Below are 24876 nucleotides of genomic sequence, written 5' to 3'. Positions count from 1 at the left end.
TGTGTGCAAGTCATACTTACATGATAAGCATTTTTAATTTGTGTTTCTCTGGCGTAAGTTTTTATCTTTATGATTGTTTGTAGAATTGGTTTTCCTGGGGAAAGAAAGCACGAAAGAATAAAGATTGACCAATACCAACCAAAACGTAGGAAAGTTTGTACATATTCAGTTAATCAGCATTTCATCCTTCCTTCACCCCAACTCCTTCAATGATATTTGCTTTACTGAGTAAGGACCTGGCAGACTGCAGATCCCTTTACTGTGCCGCTACCCGACAACAAACCCAGCAGCCACCATTCCCAAGCACCAGTGATCCAAGCCCAATTTAGCTGGTTTTTTTGTGCCTCTTTCCCTGGCAGCTTTTCATCCCTTGCACAAAACGCAGGCCAGAGATCAACACAGAGGCTTCAAAGAATGCTTTTCGTATTTTATCACGTTGCTTTTACTCAGCAATACCATACAGAGCACACTGATCCATATTAGAGCTCCAGCATCGCACAGAACATCTCTTAAAACACTGCAAACTGCCACAACCTGCAGAATAGCCCCAGTGATGCTTTTCCCCTTAAAGCACACTTACATTGGCCCAGCTGGTTCATCATCTGCAGCAAGAGTTCAGGTGCAATCCAGGGGAAGACAAAGGAGGGAAAGAAGAGAGAGTCAGTGTTTGTACGGCACGCCAGCTGAACTGCAAACAGCAAACCAATCTATCTACAGCATTAAAGGCCATTCCGCTCGGTAGTGCAAAGATTCATGGAGTTATTTTCAGGATTCGAGTTTTAATGGCTGGTATGTCGCTTCAATGGTTTTAGTTAACACTTTGAATGCTGGTCATGAAGAACTGCAACTGTAGCGGACAGATTGTTGCAACATGGTCAGACTCATCTTGTCCCCAAGTTCCAGTGGTTCAATCTTATAAAAATAGATGAGAAGACAAACCAACATTTCAGTTGTAAAATCCTGCTGTTTGTTTTCTGGGATTCATTTTTTAAGCCATCTTTCAACTGCAGGCGGCTCATTATCAGCATATACACAACAGGGTATATATGCCACATGCTCATCTTCCACCATGGATGACACAGCCTTTTCCCACTTTTCTCATCTAATTGGAGCAGACCAGGTTAGGAGAAGATTGAAGGTTCGGAACTCGATTTAAGGATCCAAATGCAGCCCTCGGATAGCAGCCTGAGGAGCGCAGCTCTCACCACCAGGACAAACCCCGGTGCTGCGACACCTCCAGACACAGGCTTCAGCTAGAGGAAACTGACAGCCTTGTTCTGCCCGAGCCTCCTGGTCAGAGGCCAAAGGAAAACACTCTCTTTTAAGAACAGGACAAACAAACGTCTGCCAGTGTTAGGCATTAGCTCTTTCGTGGCCAATTAAATATTTTTCAAATTAAAAGAGACCTTATTTTTTCCCCAGTCTGCAGTACAGAAGACAGAAGTGCATTTAAACAGCAGTACAAAGTAAATCCAGAAAGTCAGGGTAACGCTCTGTAGAACTATGTTTTGGGGCACCAATTCACCACCTGCTGTTTTAGCATCCCACAGTCACCTCCTGCTGGGGGGATTTTTCACTGAAGCCTTTAGAAACTCTCAGCAGGATTCCACAAGGGGCTTGGTGCACATGAAGCAGTTATGGAAGTTACAGTCTGAACAGTGTGGGCATCCGCATGAGCACACGCCAGGAGTAATGTCTGTCGAGTGGGACATTACTCCACCTGTACCTTCAAGGCAACGGATAGGCAAAGCCACTGCTAGCACGGACAGTGACCAGAACGAAAAAATATTTCAACAAAAATAAGGAACTAACCACAAACCAAGAGCTTTACAGCCAAAAAGAACATACTAGCGACACACCAGTGTCCACAGAGGTCCATTACCAGCAACAGTACACTATCGGACAAGATACAGAGAGAACTAGGACCAGTAAGGACAACCAGACATCAATGTGCTGTTGTATATACAGTGGAGATATACAGAGACACATCAGGTACTGGGACACAAAGCACAGCAGAGTGAATCTAGAGGCTCCTTCCACCAACATCTTTTGGTTCACAAAAGATCTCAAGCCGGTGCGGGGAGCCTGGCACGGACAGCGAGCCCTTCGTCCCCAGCCCACGCTGGAGCGCTACCGCTGCCTGCCGGCCTTCACACCCTCAGCTCAGCTTTCTACAAGCCTAAGCGACATCTTTGAGAGTTTGTCTCACTGAACTTCAGCGATAGCAAGCTGCAGTGTTAGGATACCAGTCTTCTCTCGCTATGAAATAACCATTTGATCTTCTTGCTGAGGATATTTAGACATGTATTTCAGATGGCGTGTTCAAAAAATAATAATTCACACCTATAAAGGCTGCCAGCAAAGCGTTTCCCTGACAAAGACCCAACAGAACGTCTATCAGGATACTTATGGTTATGGATAAGGCCACCACGTGCCCCATTCCCTTCTATCTCCTACACGTGACCGAGGAAAACTTATTTATGCATTAGTTACTACCCCGGTCATCCGTATCACTGCTGAGAAAGCAACCCTAGTACAGTACAGACAGAGATCGAAACCTGAGTGAAATCAGGGGGCAACAGAACGACAGGAAGAATAAGTACAAAATCAGGTTAAATAAAATAGATTAAGAACAGCAAACTGAAATCCAAATTAGTTGTGAATGTGAATGAAGTTGTAAGAAAGTGTTAACATTATGACTTGTGCACTGTATAGACTGAAGCGGAGATTAAACAAACTCCAAAGCATGCAGATCTCTCACTTACCACCATTTTTTAAGGGTATGATGCAATTGAAGGGGGAAAAAAAAAAAAAAAAAGAAGTCATAGTAACCGACAAATATCAATATAACTCAAAACCTTTATGCCAGAAGAGCTGCCCTAGAACCCGACGTCTCTAACCCAGTAGCATTTGAAACGCTTGGCCATGGAAACACGCCTCCAGTGTGCTGCTTCATTCCATCCTGCAGCTGCAGGGCTCCTGAAATGCTGCCAGGTGATTTCACAGCTGACCAAACGAAGCCCCCTTCATTCATTCATTGGCTTTTTAGATGGGGAGGGGATCTGCAGAGTCCGACAGATCACTGTTTACATAATAAAGCTTAAGGTAGGTATAGCGATTATCTGCTTAGCGTTGCCCTGAAATAGCAGATTTCTGAACTGGAAGAATTGCTGCTATCTTTAGTGCATTGTGTACGGAGCGTAACCAAGCCTTCCAGGCAAGATTTCTGGACATTACAGCTCTACGATGATCTACAAACAGATCAGCTGTAGCCCCCTCTCATACCAACAGCCTGGAACAGACCCCAGGCTGAGAATGGGCCATAGGTTGTGCAGGGCTGCCCTCTGCAAGACTTCTCACTCTGGCACAAGACCAGGACCCACCTTGCCAAACATGAGCTGCAGCATTACTGAAGCAAAGAGCCATGGTCAATTCCTGCTTGAGCATGGGTAAAGAGGGCCAGCATCAGTGCGACATCTACAGCTTGCTAAGCAATTTGCCAGAGCTACTACAGAGGTTGCTAGGGAAGTTTCATATTTAAACCAGCTGAAGATTTTGTTTTCTGGGAAGAGGAAACTGGGCCGTAATTTGACAAGTTTTTGAGGAGGACATTTGTTAGAATTTAAATGGGCTTGTCCAAATTAAAAGAAAGCCCTGCACGTCAGGTTTGGATTAACAAGCTTCTCTTTTGCTTCATTAACTACAGGAGTGTTGGAGGGAGGGACGTGGCACACAGAGGCACCCATCTTGTTCCACAGAACAAGCCAATAAAGGTACAGCAGTTACTGTGAGACGGAATGAAGCAGAAGGCAAAGACGACCCTCTGGCCAAGGTTACTTACATCAACCTCGAGGAATTCTGCTCCTAAGCAGCGCCTAACAAATCAGTACCAAGGCCTGTGGAAGCCATGGCCTCTGATTACTGCTACGATACAACAGTGCTTGCCTTTAGGTATGGTTTATAGCTACAGCCTCACCGTGTGCCTGATCATTTTCTCCCTTGGTGAACTTTATGTGTGGGAGAGAAAGGTGCGGAAAACAGGCAAAAACAAAAATTAACTTGTTACAAGGTAAACTGTGTCAGTTGAAACATTTTGTTCTTTCAATTACTTACAGTAATAGCAGGAACAGGGAAAGTCAAGAAAAAAAAAAATGAGTATTAGAAAGAATGTGGGGATGTGAATGGAACTTCTGCACAGCCAGAGCAGAAATGTATTTATGGAAAATCTTTGCATCAAGCTGGCAAATGTAAAGGGAGGAATGGAAAAGCATGTATTGTAACCCAGGTGCCTTATGGCTTTGGACTAAGGAGTATGCAGAGTATGGATTTGCAAGTAAAAACTGTTTACATTCCTGCAGGGGAATGTAGCCAAGGAGTTTTTACTTTCTACTTACCCCAGAACACACCCTTTAAAACAGCGTCTTTGCTAATTATAGGCTAATTATAGGCTAATTTGTCCAACCACAACAAGAAAAAGCACTTTCTTTAGGCAAATTTGATGCACTACAGCAAGGTCACACATCACTACATCTATCAAAAATAAGCAGCTTACGCTATACCACAGAGGAAGAAAAAGCTATTTACTCCCTTTGGTTGTCAAAGGAAGTCCAAGCAACTTGCAAGCTGAGCAAAATGCATCAGCAGTCCCCTGCTCAAACGGTCCCCACGTGCATGCAGTGAACGCCAGCACCTCTGGCCTCAGCATGCCACGGTCATGCAGCTCTCAGCACCAAAAGCCCCTGGAAGCTGCATGTCACCCACCCGCCCCAACGGTACCAAACCTAGCTGCCCTCCAAAAACGGCACGTGGTCCACAGGTCAAAACCCTCATTCTGAAGTGAGGCAGAAATTCAAGCGCAATCTCCCACCCGTTCCTCCTTGCAGCACATAATTTGAATGCCAGATGCTGACTGCAGCCACCCCTCCGCCCACCAAGACAGGAAAGCCCCCGGTCTGCAGGCACGTGAGCACAGAGCTGCGCTGGGCACCCGCTGCTGCCACCTCTGCACCGCACAGATGTCACGGTGCAGGACTTCTTTTCCTGCTGTGCAGCAGCATCCGAAGAAACAGACATCTGAATTATGTGAAGGAGGAAATGTCAGCAAAGGAGCTATCGAGCAGCCCTGTGCTGTGGCATGAAAAGCAATTAAACCAAACACAAAAAGCAAGGTTCATGCAAAAACTGAAGTCAGGAAATGCCAAAGTTAAAGGACTGTCCTTGCTCCTGAGGCATGGCAGTGCTTATGATGGAGGCCACAGCTCCTGCCTGGCTCTGAAACCTGAGCAGCCTCACCCTGCAGCTGAGCTGTAAGCTGAGAAGTGCCCCAGGTGTCAGCAGGTGCCCAGCACCTTACCCACCCGAGGGAGGTGGTGATGGTGCGTGGCAACAGGTAACTTTCAAGTCTGCGGAACACAGTGATGAGGGAATTAATTCCACTGATTCTATTTGGGCTGGGCAGGTAGAGTTCCCAAGAGCTCTGGAAAGCACCCCAGGCACTTCTGGGACAGAGAGAAGGTCATTCTCCAAGCAGCCACACCCCCCAACCAAGAACTAGGCACTTCTGCTCAGCATCAGTTACCCAAAGTCTCTTGGGCACATCATCCAGATTTGCTCTCCTTTTCCCTTATTCAGAGCAATGTGCTGCTTGTCATCACTGCTTTTCTCCAAAACTGTAACTTCTTGAGACACTCTTAGAATGCCATTTATAAGTCACCACAACAGAAGGAAGAGAGGGGCCAAACCCAAGGATTCTCAGTGAAAAGCCCAGCTGGACACAGGAGACATTCCAATTCTAGGGAGAATTAACATTAGGAATCTGAGAGAAAGGAAAAGAGACCACAGCAGCTGCCAAATTATATTCATGGTACGTAATGTGACGTTCAGACGAGCATCTAATTCATACTCTGTCAGGCAGCCCATCAGTTGCTCCTTGGCAGTACTGCCACTGCTCACTGCAGCACGCACAGGCAGGCATACTGGTTTGGAAACACCGAGTTCCAATTCCAGACAGCACCACTGCATTCAAGCATTAACTTTGGCATTTCATAACAATGTATTTAAAGTAAGTGACGTGAGTGTTTTACTTTGGTTATTCCTCAAGTGTGGAAATCAGCTGACTATCAATGATTTCTCACGCAGGCAGTCATAAAATGCCCTGGCTTCTAGGGTGTTTCCCACCACAGCATCACAGAATGCTTCAAACGCACTGAAGTGCAAGAGTGTCCAACCAAATACAGGACTTAAGATAGTTTTTTAGTTGAGATTTTATGCCGATTTTCTCTCTCCATCCAAGCAAACCAAACACATAGACTGTGATATTCAGCACTGAATTTTGTCCTCCAAGAAAGTGGGCAGAGAAAACAGATGGGCACCCCAGAGCATCACTGCTCTCCAGGACTCCAGCTGAGCTGCCTTTCAAGTAACAGCCAACTGAGCAAGCAAAGTCAGTGACCTCAGTTACCTGGCCCATCATCTGGGACACCTCCATCAGAGATGATGAGCCTGGAATTCTTCAGGTGTCCGGAGAGCAGCCAGACCAGCCAGGAAAACTTCAGCCACAGAACCGAGCCCGTAACGAACCCCAGTGCATGCTTCACCTCTTCGTGAGGCTTAATTGCCCTAACACCTCATTGCATTGCAATCTGGTCCAGTCAAAGCCAATTTCTACTGGATTAAGGCCAATTCATGTTGCTTACAGTAAGGATTTCCATATTAATTTACAATCACTGATGCTTTGTTTCAGTCCTAGTGAAACCAAAACCATGACATTCTCCAAGTGTCAGTTTGAGAAACACAGCCACCAAAAAATGAGGCAGGATTCTCCCCGGCCATCCTGACACAAAAGTCAGGCCAAAATGGCAGAGCAAGAGAAGCAAAGAGGACATTTAAGTGCTTCTCTGAAATACACGTCAAGTTTTCTGGGCTGGTTGAGAGCTGCTTTGAGGACAGACTGCTGGCCATAGAAACCCCCTCAGCAACCACAAAGCTGTTAGAAGCAGAGGTACATGCACTACACGGTTTAAATGCTGCTGGCTACACACCTGGGAACAGTCTCAATGCATGCTCTGTAAGAAGTCAGTAGATGCCACCAAGGTCGTTAAGATAAAAGCTACTTTCCTCTAGGTATGCACTATTTAAGAACAATTTTTTTCTCAGCTATGGAAGTGATCCAAGCCTCAGCCGAAGCATAACCATTTATTACTTGTAGGATTTCTTCCTCCGTTCGCTAAAACACAACTTGGGAACAGCGCCGTCGTTTTTCCCAAGCTCGACAAGCAGATCGATGTTTCAGCAGCTATGTTTCCATCCCAAAAGGCAAACGTCTTGCTGTGCTGCTCCTGAGCCCTTGTGCAACCCAACAGCGAGTCACTGCTGCACAAGCTACAGCACAGCTGCCTTTGGAAGCTATGTGTGGTGCTGCAGGGCTTGTCCAACCCAGGAAAAGCCCAATGACTCAGTGCTTCCCCGCACTGACTCAGCGTGTTCCCCACTGCAGCACCTGCTCCTTCATTTGGACACGTCATGCTCCTACAGCAAGCAAGATGGCATTACCAGCTGTTTCTCGCAAGGATTCCTCGGTAAGTTTTCTTGATAAACACTGTAGTAAGCAACTAGGTGTCACTTGAAAGCATTTTTGTCAAAGAGGTTCTTTCAAATACTCATTTTAGCTTCAAACCGCCCCTTTTTCCCCAAGGAAGATATGCAGAAGAAGCTCAAAAGATAAAACAGGCTGTTTGGTACACAAAGAAGTTGCAGCTAATCACTGTTACCGAACCTAAGAAGCTAATCTTAAGAAAATACAACTCAGTGGATATTAGTTAGTTTCCAGAGCATTCCTTAAATACATTACTAATTCAGTTACACACTAAAATAAGAGCCCTACCTCCCACCTCCCCACCCACCCCCTTGCAAATATGACTCTTTTTTAAACACCTGTGGTCCCAATCCCTTGCAGCGTCACGTTTCCTCCCAAAACCTGCCCAGTGTCTGACCCAGGCACCACCAGGGATCAGAGCATTTCCACATTTCCCCACGCTCTGTGGGACTGACACGAAGGATTTCATGGCCGCTACGGCGAGAAAGAGACAGGGGCACCAGAGCCACCTCGTGCAACAAAACACTTGACAAATACTGTTGTAATTCCCCTCCCATCCCACAGTCCAAGGTCTGGGGGACCCTCTCCACTTACTGGGTTTAATATTTGGAGAGTGAACAGATGAAGGCAAAGAGCTCAGAGCTGAAAGAACTGTGCTGATGATCCTTCCTGCCACAAAGACCCACTCTGTTCTGCTTCTGCTTCCGTAAGTTTGCTTTGCTTTTTTCCTCCTCTTACAAGCGGCTTTGAGCACACTTACCGTCTGGGACTTCGTCTGGCCGCTTCCTTTTCTCATAAATAACTATGATGAAAACGAGGATAAAAATTTCTGCCAGGATCCCCAGGAAGGGCCAGAGAGGAGCCAAGTGGCTGCGGACACGCAGGATGGTTGTGACGGACGCGGAGCCGATCTGGTTGGTTGCGTTGCACTGGTACTCGCCGGGATCCTCGTTGATCTGTAGGTTCGTGATGCTGAGCTCGGTGTAGTTGTCTTTATTTGAAATAAAGAATCTTCCAGAAGAGTTGTTGATGTCCTGATAAAAGAAGAGAGGTGGGAAGAGGAGAGAGAGAGCGCTTTAGTGAGTTCTGATGCCAAGGCTTTGCATTTCTTCATCATGGAAACCAGAAGAAACGTGATGGATTCAGGCAAAGAAGCTGATACTTAGCAGAACCTGCTACCAGTGTCCATTCTGTATCTCTCCCTAAAATGAATTATGCTTCAAACACACACAAAACCACATCAGCTTGACTGACATGCTGTATTTTATCCTGCTTCAACAACAGAAGCCAGGGAACGCCAGCGGTGGTGATCACAAATGCAGCACAGGTTAAGATTATTCTACATTGCATAAGATTTTCTCATTATTTAAGATACGGTGGACTTAAAGTCTTGCATTTGTGTTGTTTTCACACGCAGTTCTCACAGATTTGGGGACAGGGCAGTTAAAAACACCAAACTTCAGGAACATTCAGAGAACAGGAAATTGAAGGCCTCACATTGTTTCTACATTTGAACAGAAGGCTTCCAGACTTGATAGGCTTAAAGACAAAGTACAGACCTGTGACCTTCCTGTTCCTGAAAGTTAACTGTGAATGAGTTTGTCAGATAACTTCATCAGAAAGAAAGCCTGTGAAGAAGCCTTCAGAGCACCCAGGTCTCTGGTGACTCACAGCAGAGGTCACCCGTACTGCACTGCCCCATGAAAATTAAGCTCCCACTTAACACTGAATTCACATTACTACCTGCTTAGTATTTTTTTTTTCAATCTACTGAGCAATTAACTAGCTCTCCAGCAGCGCCCACTGCACTAACAAACTGACAAAAACAGGCAGGCTGAAGGACTCCAGCTTCTCTTCTCTTATTCCAATTGCTGGTCAGAATTCTAGCTCACCAGTCCACCTGCCACACTGGAGGAACACAACCACTGAACAGGGCTAACTGCCAAAACCTTGTATGAAGTCTTGCTAGCCCAACAGTAAGACTGAAAAAGAACACAGCAAATGCAAGGTGGTTGTTTTGTTCCTTGTCAGGGGGCCTCGGAAGGACAGAACACGCTGCCTAGGCATGCCAAGACCCCCAGCCTCTTACCTCAAACACTCCGTTGACCTTCTTGCGCCATACCCACTCGGGATGCGGGAAGCCCACGGACTTGCAGTACATGAGTGCCTCCTGCCCCTCGTTTTTGTTCTCGCTCCGCTTGTGGCCGGTGATGTCAGGGATAGCTACAGAAGAAAACAAAACCTCTGCGTTCACAGGGTGTTTCCTGAGAAGGTAATTACTTGAAGCTGCTCTGAACAGAGAGCAAGAGTTCCCTGGGAGCTGCTGCCTTTCCCGCACCGAGCCCACCTTAAAGAAGGAAAGCTGATTCCCACATCTACCCAACCAGCACCTCAAGTGAACACCTGCAGGAACATCCTTCAGGCAGAAGTCTCAATGCCAAAACTCAGCCGTGTGCCAAACCCCCACAAAACTGAGACGGCTGCACCACTCACCAGCACAGGAACAGGAGGAGCACCCTCATCTCCCCTGGGTCTATGGGGATCTTCAGCTTTGAAACAGAGCTGTAGGGGATTCCGGTTACAACCTGCCCGGTGTGTCAGACCTCTGCACCGATTCCTTCTTAACGCAAAGCTCTGAGAGCTGAATCAGGCCACTATTCCTTGCAGCTGGAGACGTGGGCCACAAACATGCCATGACGTGTAACGTGCTTGTTGTGCCTCACAGTGATGCTGCAGCTGGGTATGCGTCATGCAGCGAGTCAAAATCTCCCCAACAGAACACTTTGATCCAGCACACGTGCAAATCTCTATTGTACATACGCTGTGTGTGTAGATAGGGGGCTACAGTGTTATAATCAGCAAGCCACAGCCCTAACATCAGCAGAGGGAACTCTGAACAGACTGGCCTATAAATAACAGCCCTCTGCTCCCTGCAGCAGGTCCCATGCAGCCCACTGCAGCCTAATGCCTCACGAGGGATTACGCTGGATCAATCGAGTGCCCGACCTGAACCTCTGCTTAAGCAGATGGCTTTGGTGCCGCTGTGACCACCTTTAAAGCCCATTCGCTTTCTAGCTTGCTAATTATGCCACACGTGGCCTGCTGTGTGATCTGTTAATCTAGTCAAAGTCCAAGCTCAGAGCCCCAGGAAAAGGCTCTGGGCACCAGAGTTTATCCCAAGGGGCTCTCAGGCAAAGTTGCCTTTACCACTGGCAAACCCTGCAGGTAGGGCTAGGGAGGGATCACAGCTTCTTGACAGCTCAGCTGCAACCGCGAGTCAGAAGAGTGAAACGCCTGAGTTCTGATCTGCTGCAAAGCAAAAACGAGCAACATCTCTTGCGATCCGGGCAGCAGCAGCTGGACGTGCCCTTCCCCAAAGAACACCACAGCTCTCTGGGAAAACATTTGACAAGTCACATGCTCAGTACTTAAAAGTAGTGCCATCTTCCTGCAAAGCACACATTGTTTCTACATTTGAACAAAAGGCTTCCAGACTTGATGTGCTTAAAGACCAAGTACGGAAGTTTGACCCTCCTGAAAGTTAACTGAGAATGAATTTATCAGATAACTTCATCAGAAAGTTGTTCTGATGAACAGGATCATCCTGCAGGATGATACCACAGCAAAAGAAGTACGTCATCAAGGCCTGCAAGGATCCACATGGTCTTTGCTAACAATTTCCAATACATGTGACAGACAGATGCTGTCTGGTTACAAGGGGATGCTAACCAGTTTTCACATCAAATATCTCAAGGCAGAAAATGAATCAGCTTTAGGGTTAAGTGTGCTGCATTACATCTTCAGTACATCCAGCATCAGTAAGCAGCTGCACTGCCCTTCCAACACACTGCTTAGGTAAGCTCAGTGGCTTCCCTATGGCTTTGGCTTGGCTGAGGGTGATGGAGAAAATGGAAGGCTGGCAGAAGTGGAGCATAAGAGACAAAGCAACAGCCCTGACTTAGCACTGAAGGGTTGCCAAATTCCTTGCACGAGGAAAAGAAAGAGGGGTCACCAGCTGAAAGCCCCACGCAGCCTCCACTTGACAGCACTCCGGTTTTTGCTGCTGCCTCCCAGCTGAAGAGGCCGTTAGCAGAGCTGTGCAGAGGACAAGGTGCAGCCGGCCCACTTTTTCTATGAGAGGAAGGGAGACCTTTGCAGGACACGGTAACTTTTGCTGCAGGGTGACCCAGCGCCCTCCTGTAGCCAGGAGAGAATTCTATTGAACAGGAGGACATCTTTGCCAGGTCACCACAACGACAGCATCGGTGACAAGAGCACACTGTGCCTTTTCCACGCTGGGCACAGTCATACTGCAGCCATTTCCAGCTCTGCTCCAGCAGGGACTATTTTTGTACAGTCTGAAGGGAGCATTACACGGAATATTAATATTTCAGGGATCTGATGCTAGTCGCTTTCAAGCTATGGCTGAGACATTTCCAGTACTTACTCTATCAAAATGTTTGGCTAATTGCCTTCTGCTGTACAAACTGCATTTAAGATATTGCTGCAGCTGACCTCAATCACAGATTTAGCAGCAGAGCAACCTTTCTTACGAAGCTTTTCTAGTCGAGGTTTTTACCATCCTGCTCCGATGCCAGCAACACAAAGTGCAGAACGAAGCGGATTTCCTTTGCACAAGATTTAGATGTCACTTTAGCTTTTATGCAACAGCATTCAGCAAAAGGCACACGTGGGCACAGCGTGCTGCGTCAGGTCCCACATCACTGCAACCAAGCCAATGTCCTAAAAAAACCAGGATTTGAATTCTCTCATTGTAAGACTGGGGAAAAAAACAGTACTGGAAATCTAAGGAGCTGTTTGAAACAGCACACGAGAGCACAGAAACAGGGAGGGCCAGGTTAAGCTAAATGAAGTCTGAAAGGTGTTTAAAATGGCTAACCCTACTTTTATTTGCAGACTCAGTCATTTTTAACACAGGTCATCTCCTTATAAGCACTTTTTGACAGTATCAACACAAAGAACTTCTCATGCCTGCAAACTTCAGCTCCACAACAGGCCCCAAGTGCACTCACCAGCACTTTCAGAAGGGGTGTACTTTAGTACAGACCTGAAAGTATTGCTTGTTTTTTGTTGGTTTTTTTTCCCCCCTTCAAGACATGCAATGCAAACCTCTTCATATATACAAGGATTTCAGTCCTTGATTTCCACTAAAACAGAAGGGAGGACTAACATGTCTAACAGCTGCAAAACCACGTCCCAGATAACAGAGCCCTGTCAAAGTCTTCCACTAAAAGCCAAAACCAAAGCAAGGACAAAAGCACCTAGACATATTCTTGCACATAAAAACTATTACATCTTATGGGTGACCCAGTAAAAAGTGTCTGGAAGTTTTCTTGTTCTGCATTACAGTTCAAACCTACATCTACTGTCATAATCTGGGCTGAGAGCAAGGACACCAGAAGTACTGCAGTACAGGAGAACGTGACACGCACTTTCCTTTTCCTGTTAAGGACTGTTTTAAGATGCAGCCGTGCTGACAGAATGCCCCATTTCTTCATTCCCTTCTAGTAGTGTTGTGAAACTGCTGCAGAGATTTCCTAAGACAGTCAGGTGTCAGGAAACCAAGAGCTTCCAAGGCTGCTGAAACATCCAGCGGTTTTCCAACGTGCAGCCTGGGCTGGAGCCACAGCACAAGCAGGCAGCTCACACTCTGGATGCGGGTGTCGGTGTGAAGCCTGAGCCTCGGCTGAGCTGCAGTTAGGGGTACAGGAAGCACTGGGACAAACTGCTACGTTTCATGTTCTCACACTGCTCTGAGCTCCTGACTAACTGGGGACAAGGGAAGATGAGGGTGCAGAAGAGAGAGGGGATGAAGGAAGGAGGCCAGAAGAACGACATCACGATGGTAGAAAGGCCTACAAAGAAAAAAAAGCAACAGAGCTCTGTCTCTCCAGGTGCACAGAAAGAAAGGATGGGAAGGCAGATGCCATCCACCAGTCAGAATAAATCAACATCTTTTCTGGCGCTTGCACAGCTTCTGGGCAGCCAGAGGGGACTGGAAGCAAACTCTTCACCATCTGGTTCTCGCTGCTACTTTGCTGCACTGGACATGGCAGCTTGCAGAGCATCAGAAGACGAGACAAACTTGTTTCCACCTCCTTCTCCAAGGTTCTTGATAACACAGCGAGATTGCAGAGAATTCACCTAAGAGTTGCATTGCTTGCTTTCAATCTTGCAGCGTGCAGAGCTCCTGTATTACAACACCATGTGAAAATCCTTCCTTGTTTTTTCTGGCTCCAAGCTTGCTTCCTGAGGTTTTTCTTGTGATAAGACTCTGAGTGACTTGTCAAGGAGGCAATTGATGGGTGCTAACTGTGTGACAATCGATTTCACTTTGGGAACATTTGAAACCCCTTCCCCCAGAGCTGTTTGCTCTGTAGAGAGCGGAAGAGAGCGCTCAGCAGTGTTCACTGGCGGAAGATCTGGCCTGTGACTGAACCACTCCAGCTTGGTATGGGAGGCTGGGGGATGATGCCATTGTATCCTGCGAAGGCAAGATGTAAGTTGGTGCCTCCCTGCTTCCTCTTATCTGCTGGCAAGGCCAGAAAGATAAGAACAAAGGAATTTCCTGCTGAGGTCCCAGGGTGAGAAGCTGCCACCACAAGGAGAGCTGACTCAACCACTTTGGATTTGAGCTGTCACTCTCCAAAGACAGCTGACTCAACCACTTTGAAACCACTGAAAAGGGGCCATCATCACCATGCTCATCGTGGTCAATAGAACGACTCTGCCTGACGACCCACCACTACTGAAGATCAAAGACTGAACTGCAAACCTCGCTGGATCCATGCTGGTGACTGTGTCCCTCTTGCTTCCTATAAAGACTCCTTGCTTCTTCTCTTCTATCTTTTCTATCGCCCTCCTTCCCTTCCCCCATCACCCTCATTCATAATAGCGTCCGTCCTCCCCTTCCCCATTTCCCTGATTAAGATCTGTAATCAACTGCTCGGACCAACGTTTGAACCGTTGTTTCTTAATCTCACGCCGGGTATAGAGATAATAAAGAACCTCCTCTCCCTCCCATAAACCGGAGCGAGACACACCACTACATGAGCACTGCAGGTACTTCTGCTGCGTAGAAAGGGAGCAACTAAAAAGCCTACATCCAGACAGCAGTGCTCGTGTTCCTGTGCTCTCCTCTTCCTACACAGCACTTGTGAAGATGGAGGAAGAAAACAGGCAACATTACATAAAAGGCAAATGGCACTGGCGCACCCTGGGCTACATCTGCTGCGAGGCATTTGCTAGAGTTGTTCTCAAGTTGTCAGAAAGTCACTATTCTGGTCCACAGGCACTCTTGTATTCAGGGCCATCTTTTCTATGTGCATCAGCACATCAGAACTTCAATACAATTACGAGCAGCAATTAAGTGAACAAATTTGTCCATAACTGCTTGTCCACAAACGCTTCTAAGGGCCACACACACAGATGAGCATTAAATTACAGCAACTGCACAGCCCAACCAGATTTGTGCATCACTGACACATCACACGTGCCTCAGTGAACAACCAGTTAGCACCTCCATGCATCAAGTAGAACAAACATCAGTTTGATTTGATCATTAGAGCTGCTTGAGCAGAACGCACAAAATATTTATACCCACCTGCAAGAATAAGGAACACCTCCTCTGCAGAATGGGAGAAAAGCCTTTGCAACTGTGATGGCTACTATTCAGACTTCTGTAACCAAGAGAATCTTTCTGATCCCAGGTAAGTTTAGCTGTATGGCTCTTCCAGGTGCAGTAACTTAGAAGCATACTCTCTAAGCATAATAAATTCACCTGCACTGCTAGGACTGCAGGAAGATTACAAAGCTCACTTTAACCTGTGCTTTAAAGGCAATCCCAGCGTACAGCTACACCAAGCCTCCACGTAACACAAGTTAGACAACAAAGACACTTCCAGTTTACCAATATGCACTCGTTCCAGTTTCCAATTTGCTCAGAAACCTTGGGAAGGCATTGCCCACTCAGACAGCCTCCACACTTCTCCAGGTGCTGCAAGGAGGAGCTGCAGAACAGCACTGCCAAGGCCCTGAGGTTCACTGCTGAACAAGCTGCAGGTGAGGCGCCTCCGGGGTGGTGCTCATTAAATGATGATTACTCGGTTGTATTTAAACATAAATTACCTGTGAAAAGTGGTTAGGAGGATTAATTATCATTCTCCTCCTGCCCTTACTGCCAGTAGTTCAATCAGATATATTGGCTTTTCTTTCTAGAATCTTCAATCCCCTGTCCCTGCATAAACCTCTCTGCCACCAGACAGCAGAGAAGCCTTAAGCCAAAGGTCTCCAAAAGGTCTTTTGACAGATTATACAAAGCTGGAACGGGTCTTATTCAATCCATCACCAAAGCTGTGCTTCCTGACTCTGGAAGCAGTTTGTCACTCTTGAAAGCAGCCTAAGGAAGGCAGAAAGAACCAAGATCTTAATTAAGATATTGAAAGATTCAGCAGTGACAGTGCAAGAGCAGAATGCAAACACCAACTGTCACGTGCCCAGCCCTTCTTAGGCCAACAGAAACTTGCAGCACTTTCACAAGAATGTGTATTCTAGATTTTCTTCTTCTTGGCAGAGCTATTGCATCATGCTGGCTATAGCTTGAAAGATTATTATATGCGAGATCATTGAAAAGCATTTTAAAATCAAGGTAGGAAGTCAGCAAGCTTTTCTTGGTGCAACATCAATTGGATTGCTTATTTATCCAGCAATATTTATCTTCCCGAGGAAACTGTGTGTGCAGTTCAGGGGGCTTCATCTCCCAAGAGATTCATGACATTACTGTGCATGATCATTGTGCACAGACTGCTGAATTCGCCCCACTTCCTTACACTGCACTGGGGAACCTGCCCATGCACTACTCAACGAGGCACCAGAATCTCCCAGGGGAAAGGTTTCCCACCACAGCTGTTCCAACAGCACAGAGGAATCTGTGTGTCTGAGCTGGACATGGAATGAAGACGGTAAGTAACGCTGATTTACACTCCAAACAAATTTACAGTAGTGGTGAAACAAGCATTAGTGTAACCCCAGGCACACACAGCCTGGGTGCAAGAACTTTCAATCAAGTTTCTGATTGATCCCATCTGTCTTTGGCTAACAGTGCTGCCATAATACATCAATTCCATCTCATCAGAGGACATAAGAAGACCACAGCCACTGCACTGCAGTGACCACAGCCACAGTGCTGTCCAGCAATTCCCAGTTATTCGATGAACAACTTGAACAGCAATTTAATGCTGTACAGAACATCATCATCTTCACTCTATCCCCTTTCTTGTTGTTTAACATCTCAGACATTGTTCTTTTGTTGGTGCAAAGACCACATCTGATTCTTTTGCTCTGCTTTCTAGCCACAATTTTAGGGCCCTGAAGATTTCAGAAAAGCACCAGCATATAGAAGACAAAAAAAACATGAGAACCCCAATCTGGCACAGGGCACCTGTTCCAAACTGGCACCCAGGCTTCCCCAGCAGTTGAAACAGTCTCCAGACAAAAACCTGCAATACACCAGATCCAAGCTGCCACCTGTGAGATGCTGGTTCTCACTTTTTCTCCATTCTGGAAGAGATAAATTCAAGGCACACTGGATTCACTCAGGAGGCCTCATTCACCGTTAGGAACAGGAAGGAAGTCACAGCTAGCTGTCTGTGCTCGGGGAAAGGCATCTCCTCGTGCTGCTGGGCAGGCATGCTCCTTCCTCCTTCCTAATAGCCAGAATTGCCAAAGGAGCACAGAAGCAAGAACTGGAAGGTATCTCAGTGCCCTCCACGAGAGCAACATTCATATTCCTGTATTGCTGAGATCTTACCTCTGGATTTTCTGCAAGACTTCCTCTGAAATTATAACCAAAGATTGCATACAGGCTTGTTTTTGCAAGGAAGGACGAAGCAAGTCCTCTTGTACAGACACGGAGCGCCAGGGGCGGTGAAAGCATTTCTCTTTTAAGGAGAGGAGACAAAAGAAAACAACAACAAAAAAAGTACCTCTCACTTCTATAGTGGCGTTGGCTACAGGAGAGTTTGCAAACACAAACACGCACAAGTATTCCCCTGACTCTTCTGCTCTGGGCTTCAAAATCCTGCAGACAGGGAGAGAACACATGAGCTGTGTTAGGTACCATGTCAGCAACCAAACACCAACAGGACAGGAATGCTCCCCCCCACACACACAGTTTAACCTGTTAACAAATTACAGCTGTTACATTCAACTTATTTTGTGTGTTGTAGAGATGTGTCTGTTCAAAATCACTGTCTTTTGCCCTGAAAAAGGGTGAGCTGTAGCCTGGAAAGGCAGCACCAACTGAGCTGGAGAAACTGCATTCAGTTTGAAAGCAAAGGACTCTGATCATTACTCACTACAGCCTGCATGGAAAATAGGCAGATAAGTCACATTTCTCTACCTGCAATGAAAACTGGACATCCAACTGGAAATTGATAAACTAGAAAACAATCAAAGCACGTGCTGTCATCTCACATCATGTCATTCTTTTTTAATAGCAGATATGGTACTGCTCCATTAACAGCTTTCCCTGAGCCAAAGCAGGTATGGAAAGATCTGCAAAAGCTGGTCAGCTCATGAAGCAAGGTGCTAAAGAACAATCCAGTGCCATTTAGAAAATCAGGAAAGGTCTGAGCAGTAACAGCAAGCAGAAGTAAAACCTGATGTAGGCCAACCATAAGAAAACTGTATCTGCAACAAATGAGAAAGTAAAATTTACTCCTGAAATGATGCTAACTTCCAGTTCACCACCTTTTGCTGGCCTTTGAAAAGCTTGTGGAAATGAATTACTGCTAAGCTCTACGTGTATGTTCAAGTATTTATTGACAGTAGGCATCCTGGAGTATGGAAACACACTGTGAAGTGACACAGCCTCCATCTCCATAATGAATAAACAAAACAGGACACAGATGAACAGAAATCCTGGAGAAGAACACTGCAGCAAAAGAGTTTAATTACACATGGAAACTGCTTAGTCACATGGAAAAAGCTGCCCAGGCTGACACTGTGCTTTCACTCAATCTCCACTGCTTTTACAGCACTCAGAGTCATCAGTGGAAACGTAAAGCTAGTTATAAAGTTTATGCCTTTCAGATAAAGGTAACACCCACTTTCCATAGTTAAGAAAGATTACCTCGATGATAAGGAATGATCTAACATCAAAGCCATCGCTGCAATTTAGCTGGCAGCTGGGCTGGAAAAGCACTGGCTCTGAACAGCAGCACACGCTGACACTGCTGGCTAAGGGTGGCCAAGTCCTCAGCCAGCTGCCATGGGACAAACCTACCTGCACACTTCCAGAATGAAGCAGTCCTGAAGCTCAAGGCCTCAGTTCTGTGAGGCTCTAACGTTTAAGGAAGTGCACTCTGGTCACCGTTTTTCAGTCAGTTTTTAAGAAGTGATGAGAAATGTTTGTTGTTGTTCTATGTAGACTCCACCAAAAGAGTGAAACTTCAGCCTCCAGAACAGCTTTATTGCTTTATGGTGTTGCTACAGGTGCAAACTGATACAGCTGTAAACTGTTCAAGGCAGACCAGAGCCTGAAAGGAGTGCGTTTAGCCAGCAGCTTCCCCTGCCCTGCGGCTCCAGGAGGAGCCCAGCTTCTCACAGCCATGAACGTTTCAGCAGACAGCAAGCAGACATTTTATTCAGTTCAACCCTGCAATCTGTAACCCAACCCTGAATTAACCGATGAAGAAAGAAGTCACCACTTCATTCCCCCTAACTACAAACACAGATGAAGGGCATTTCCTAGAATTAAAGCACAGGATGACCAGAACCACGTCCAGATGCTTCCCACTGTTTAAAAGGCTGCTCTACAATTGATTCTGACTCATTTTTTTCATCAAAATTGTTTATTAAAAGCTACGCATAAAACTGGGCTTCCCTGCTACAGCTGCCAGCCAGCAAGAGCAGCTGAATGAAGAATCAGGGAAGATGTGCTTTCTGCAGCTCTGTGCAGCAGGATTTTTGAGGTGGGTTGTTTAACCCACAGATTATGAGACTTTCTGCTTCACAAACAGCACTGAACTTCAAGTATTAACTATATATATGTATAAAACCATACAGCAAACCAACACGTATTAGTGATTGAAACACCAAGAACCAAAACCTGTTTTGAAAAGGAAATGAAATCTGACGTGAGCAAATAATTATGGAGTAAATGCTCAAGTCAAATAATCTCTGAACTGTTACTATTTTGACATTGTTTCCATTAATCCACTTACATAATTTGGTATTTCTGGATCTGAAAAACAAAGAAAGCAAACTAGAAGTTCATGAACGCATCAGATGCAGTTCAGAAATGCTCCAGAAAGCCCCAAAACACAGCATGCAGTAAAGCAAACTATAAAATAGCAGGAATCCAAGCTTACACTTTGAACATTAATTGACCAAATTCTCAAGCTGCCCCTGGTTGCTCTACCACACTCCTCCCCACTGAGAACAGGGAGGCTTCCTCCACTCTGCTCACCTCACTGCTCCTTCAGGAATCGAAAACTCCAAATAATTCTACTTGACATAGAAATTCAGAAGGAAAAAACAAACAACCCCCAGCCTGGGACAGCTTTTAGAGGAGTTAACCTTGACAGGTAGCTTCTGGCAACCTGTGAGTTTCCATAATCCTGATGCAAGGTGCCTTTTTCATCACTCCAGCTGGTGCTTTTGTACAAGGCTGCTCATCACGTTAAACTCTAGATAAAGCAAAGCCTTTCCATCTGAGATGCAGCACTGAGCGTCACACTGAGCACGTGGTGATGCATCCAACAGCATCTATTTACAGAAGTAGGGTATTGAACTGCAAAAACTGAAGCAATAACGCAGGTGGGTTGTAAAGTAAAAAGGAACAGCATGAACACAGCTTGCTCAAAATCAAGTGCAACTTCCATAACTTCGTGGTGAATTTTCTCTTTGCCAAGGCACTGAGAGACTTTGATATTTCCTAATTCTGTGCCATTTGTGCAGTAAAGAGAGCAGAGAACTGTGGCAAAGATAAGAGAAGCCAGGAGGGTGCACAGGCAGCCAGGGCACGGCACAGCAGATGCGCTGTAACAGCCTCACCCTGCTCCTCTTGCTGGTGCTTCTAACAGCTAAATAGCAGGCTCAAAACCGGTCTTGTTTCTCTAAAGAGAAATACCACAGGTGGTTAAGATGTTCCCTAAGTGCTTCCCAATTTAGCTTAGCACTGAACAGAAGGTTGTGCTTGAGGCCCATTCTAGCTCCAAGAGAAGGAAATGAAAGCTTGGGAGGGGAAAAAAGCAAGGAATTCACATAACAGAACAGATCTCTGGTGGCATGGCTGAACGTGTTCTGTGTGCCCCCATCAACTCCACGGCCAGGAAGCACTACTGCAGGAATGCAGAAACCCTGGAAGGATTTCTGCTACAGAGGAATGGAAGAGCTGGCCGTATACATGCTGTTCTCCTCCACACCCTTAGATGGGAAGTAGAGACAAATCTGGAGCACACACACGTGGAACACATTAATGCTGAAAATACAGATACACTGACATGAAGCATGTGATAGAGCTCTGCTAGTTTAGTCAAGGTTTGCTATCATCTCAAAGTACAGCTCTGACAACACTCAGAACAGTTCCTCACATTCCAAGGTCAGAAAATGACTAAACCAGCTGACTGCTGGGGTGATTTATTCCTGTACAACAGGAGTGCACAGCTGAAAGTTTATCTTCATGTAGATATAAGGAGCACAGAGATAAGAGCACAACATACTGGGAGGGAAGGAAAGCTAGACTTGGTGTTTGCACCTATGTCCGTGTGTTAAAAGATAACCCAGAAAAGAAGCAGAGGAGTTTAGAGTGCAATGAGCCTATAATAACAAAGTCTGCTGTGTGCTTCTTGATGCTATGCTGACGTGACCCACACAGGACAGCTGTGTTATTCCAGCACTATTCACAAACAGACTTCTTGTCAAGCCCTTAACACAGGTTTTAAGACCACTGGGACACAGACAGGCACCCAGGAGTCCCAGCATCAACTCCACCAATGTTGACATTCTCCAACATAACAGGAGATTTTCCCCATGGAGACTTACTTGTACTCTGTAGTGTTTGAGGTTTTCCTAGTGCCAGGAATCTCTTCTCCATTCTTCACCCAGTAGCTGGCAGAGAGGGGGCTGGGGCTGGTGGTGAGGTTACACTGTAACGTGATGGCAGTCTGACCGTACACCGGGATGGTTACGTCCTCGCTGGCATTGATCCTCGGCTCTGAAAAAAACCATGCATTAAGTAGCAAGAAATCATCACGGGGAGATGTGCCACACTAGTCTAAAATTCAACGGGGGAAAGGGAAAGGAAAAGAGACTACACAAGGATCGGCACTGCACTAATTTGGGAGACACCGAGAAAGTCACAACAAGACATCTGACCACCGAGCAAAGGCAGCACCTTACGGATCAGCTCCCCTATATGGGAAAAGAAAAAGACATTTGTTTTAGTTGGTAACATTGCTGCAGATTTCAGTGCAACTCAATCATTTTTGCACGCTGCTGAACATAAACCAGGTGAATATACATCCCAACAGCACACAGATAAGAAATCAGGCGTTCCTTGGGAAGCATCTTCAATCTGGCTATTCCTCGGCCTCTCTGCCTGTGCTGAGATTTAAAACAGGACCATTTTCTACAGATAACAGCCCTCCAGGGCACATCTTCTGACTAATACCTCACCAATGAGAAACACTGATGGCCACCTAAGGAATCTACCCTGTCTGCACCCTCCCGTCCTTCCACACCACACCTGAGCACTGCCCTGCTGCTACAGAGCCACGCAGAGCAAGCGAGCAAAGTTCATTTCATCAAGCTGAAGAGATGCAGAGCAGCTTCTCCTGTAGGTGGGATGGGACCACGCACCCACTGAATGGGGCACACGTCTGAAGAAAAACGGCTCCAAGCAGGCCTCAATGCTTAAGAGTAAAATATAGGAATACACACTGTGTTAAAACTGCAGTCAGGTTTTTAAGGCAACCTGAACCATCCACATTTATGATGAATAAAGCGAGTGTCATCTCACAATGAACCACACACGTGGCATCCTTTGCTGGCTGCAGCAGGGAGCAGGGCTCACAGTTACAGGCAATCACTTAAATAAAAAATAGAACAGAGAATGACAGAGCTTTAGCTTTATTTTCAGAAAATACCTGAGAATACCTTCACTTGTGATGAGGCAGAGCCTCGTGCTCTGCAGCTGGGCCAGCAAACTGCAAGGTGAAGAAGCTGGTCACAAACGAACATCTCAGTGATTTCATGTCAGCAAAGGATTTTTAATTTATTTTTTTTAATTACTTTTTTTCCTTTGCTTTGCCAGAAGATACTTGGGATACAAATTTAGCCACAGCCATGCAGCCTTCTGGATACTCATCTGCCAAGTACTTGGAAAACGAGTTATTTAATGGAATGATGAGGGGAAAATAACAGTGCTGTCAAAAAACAGTATTTGTCACTGCATTAACCATCCACTGCTCCAACACAACGCTTTGATTACTGCCCTTAGAGGCAGGCATAAAACGTGCCCACCTTCTGAAAACCCCACAGAGCCATGTGAAGCCCCGCACATCCTTTCCTCCTTGGTTCAGTGGGTGGCCACAGATCTTCTCTTCCCAGCTATTTCAATCACAACTCCCATTTATCTGTGGGCAATCTGCAGCTACTGTAGCTGTGTTTGGCTTTTTTTTCCCCCTGACACTTCTCACAGGTAACTCACAATTTCCTGCAATGTGAAAGGTGACTCAAGTCGAATGCATCTGCATCTTTTACCTGCGCTGATATTATTTTAGTTTAATAAATGAAGTAACAAATGAAAGCACTCGGGCAGTTCTAACTTCACTTAGTTCTGTAAGACAAACTGCACATGGAATATTACTGGGACAGTGACAACCAGACAAGGATGACAAACTGAAAGATTTTCACACATCTATCATTTGTGCTGCTTGTTTTACGTAAGACCTGGTTGTAAAACAACCCGCAAGTGAAATTCATCATCCAAACTGGTAATGAGATTGAAGCCAGATCTAGCTCTTGAGTGCTAACGTTCAAAACTAAGCTGCACTTGACTTCTCTGCTCCTCTGATCCAGCTGACATTCTCTTGCTACGGTGCTGATGTCAAGCAGGGCCAACAGCAAACCAGGCTCCATCAGCTGGAAATGGCAGCACTGTTTGGCCATAATTCCTGTTCCAGAGCAGGCTGTGTTCACACAGAGTGCAGCTGCTGAGGCATTTTGGGCAGTGTCAGTTACCATGTTCCCCATCTGCGTGGAAGTCAGCTTCTCCCCTTATCTGTTTCCAGCAGGGACACGCAGGAGTTGGATGTCAAGGCGTTCTGCCTCCCAAACAACAGTAGGTCACATCTCTTAGCATAAATGGCACAGAGCAAAAGCATTAAAAGATTCACTTCAATACTTTTTCCCCCACACGTAAGCGTGAATAAAACATAGAATTGGAATAATTATCCCAGTCACAAGGCACTTAGCAATGCAGTCACCATACACACTCCAGAATTAGCAGCACCAGATGCAAGGAGATGGCACGAACTGGGGAGGAAGATGAGAGGTTAGCCTTCAGTCCCCAGAGCAGGTCAGTTTCAGTGGCCTGAGAGGAAAAACCCACTTTCCACATGGAGACATCTTCCCAGCAATTCACTCCCAAGTGACGTGGCCACCATCGCTGATGTGTCACATGAAAAGGATCTGCTCCCTCTGCAAGTTGCTAGAGCCGACTGGACGACAGCGAGAGGAGAGCTGGCAGCAGGACTGGCCACATGCAAGGGAACCAAGGGTTTCAGTGCAGGGGGCATTCCAGGAGATGGTACTTCCTGCAAGACAAACTGTTTCGAGCTTTGTCTTAAGGCAGTATCATTTCCTACACGTACTCAGCTCTTGCTACTGGAGGCAATCAAGCAGTCCATAGACCTGAGTCCTCCAGGACCTGCTCCTCAAAAGGACAGAGGGTGCAACCACTGGGACTGACAGCTGGGTGCGTTTCAGCTCGACAGCCCAACGCCACTTCCATTTTCCAAGTACACCCGTTGGGTTGGCTGCCCATTTTTCCATGTGCATGGATGTTGTTTCCACTTCCCAGGAGGGTCTCTGATCCAGGCCCGCGATGCAGATTTAAGTTGCTCTGCCTTTGACTCATTATGCATCTACTTTATCTCGTTAGAAAACAAGAATTATCACCTATCACCCTACACAAAATCAAAGGCAGTTCTTCTATACCAGTTCTCAAGATATAAATTTCCACTCTAATCTTGCAC

The 24876-nt window shown here is 46.2% G+C and overlaps 1 protein-coding gene across 1 annotated transcript in view; it reads right to left on the bottom strand.

Annotated features, from left to right (window-relative positions):
* The window catches only part of NPTN (neuroplastin), a 46945-nt gene that overhangs the window by 1825 nt on the left and 20244 nt on the right, over positions 1–24876 (bottom strand). Inside the window, exons 2-7 of the mRNA XM_048955907.1 lie at positions 21662–21833; positions 17599–17693; positions 9684–9817; positions 8355–8628; positions 581–602; positions 21–94 (exon numbers count right to left, since the gene is read on the bottom strand). Coding sequence (XP_048811864.1) covers positions 34–94; positions 581–602; positions 8355–8628; positions 9684–9817; positions 17599–17693; positions 21662–21833 — 758 coding nt within the window. The 3' untranslated portion in view covers positions 21–33. The remainder of the gene's footprint in view (positions 1–20; positions 95–580; positions 603–8354; positions 8629–9683; positions 9818–17598; positions 17694–21661; positions 21834–24876) is intronic.

The sequence above is a fragment of the Lagopus muta genome, chromosome 10, assembly GCF_023343835.1.
Source record: "Lagopus muta isolate bLagMut1 chromosome 10, bLagMut1 primary, whole genome shotgun sequence".
Classification (NCBI taxonomy): domain Eukaryota; kingdom Metazoa; phylum Chordata; class Aves; order Galliformes; family Phasianidae; genus Lagopus; species Lagopus muta.
This window is presented reverse-complemented; position numbering and strand designations above follow the sequence as displayed.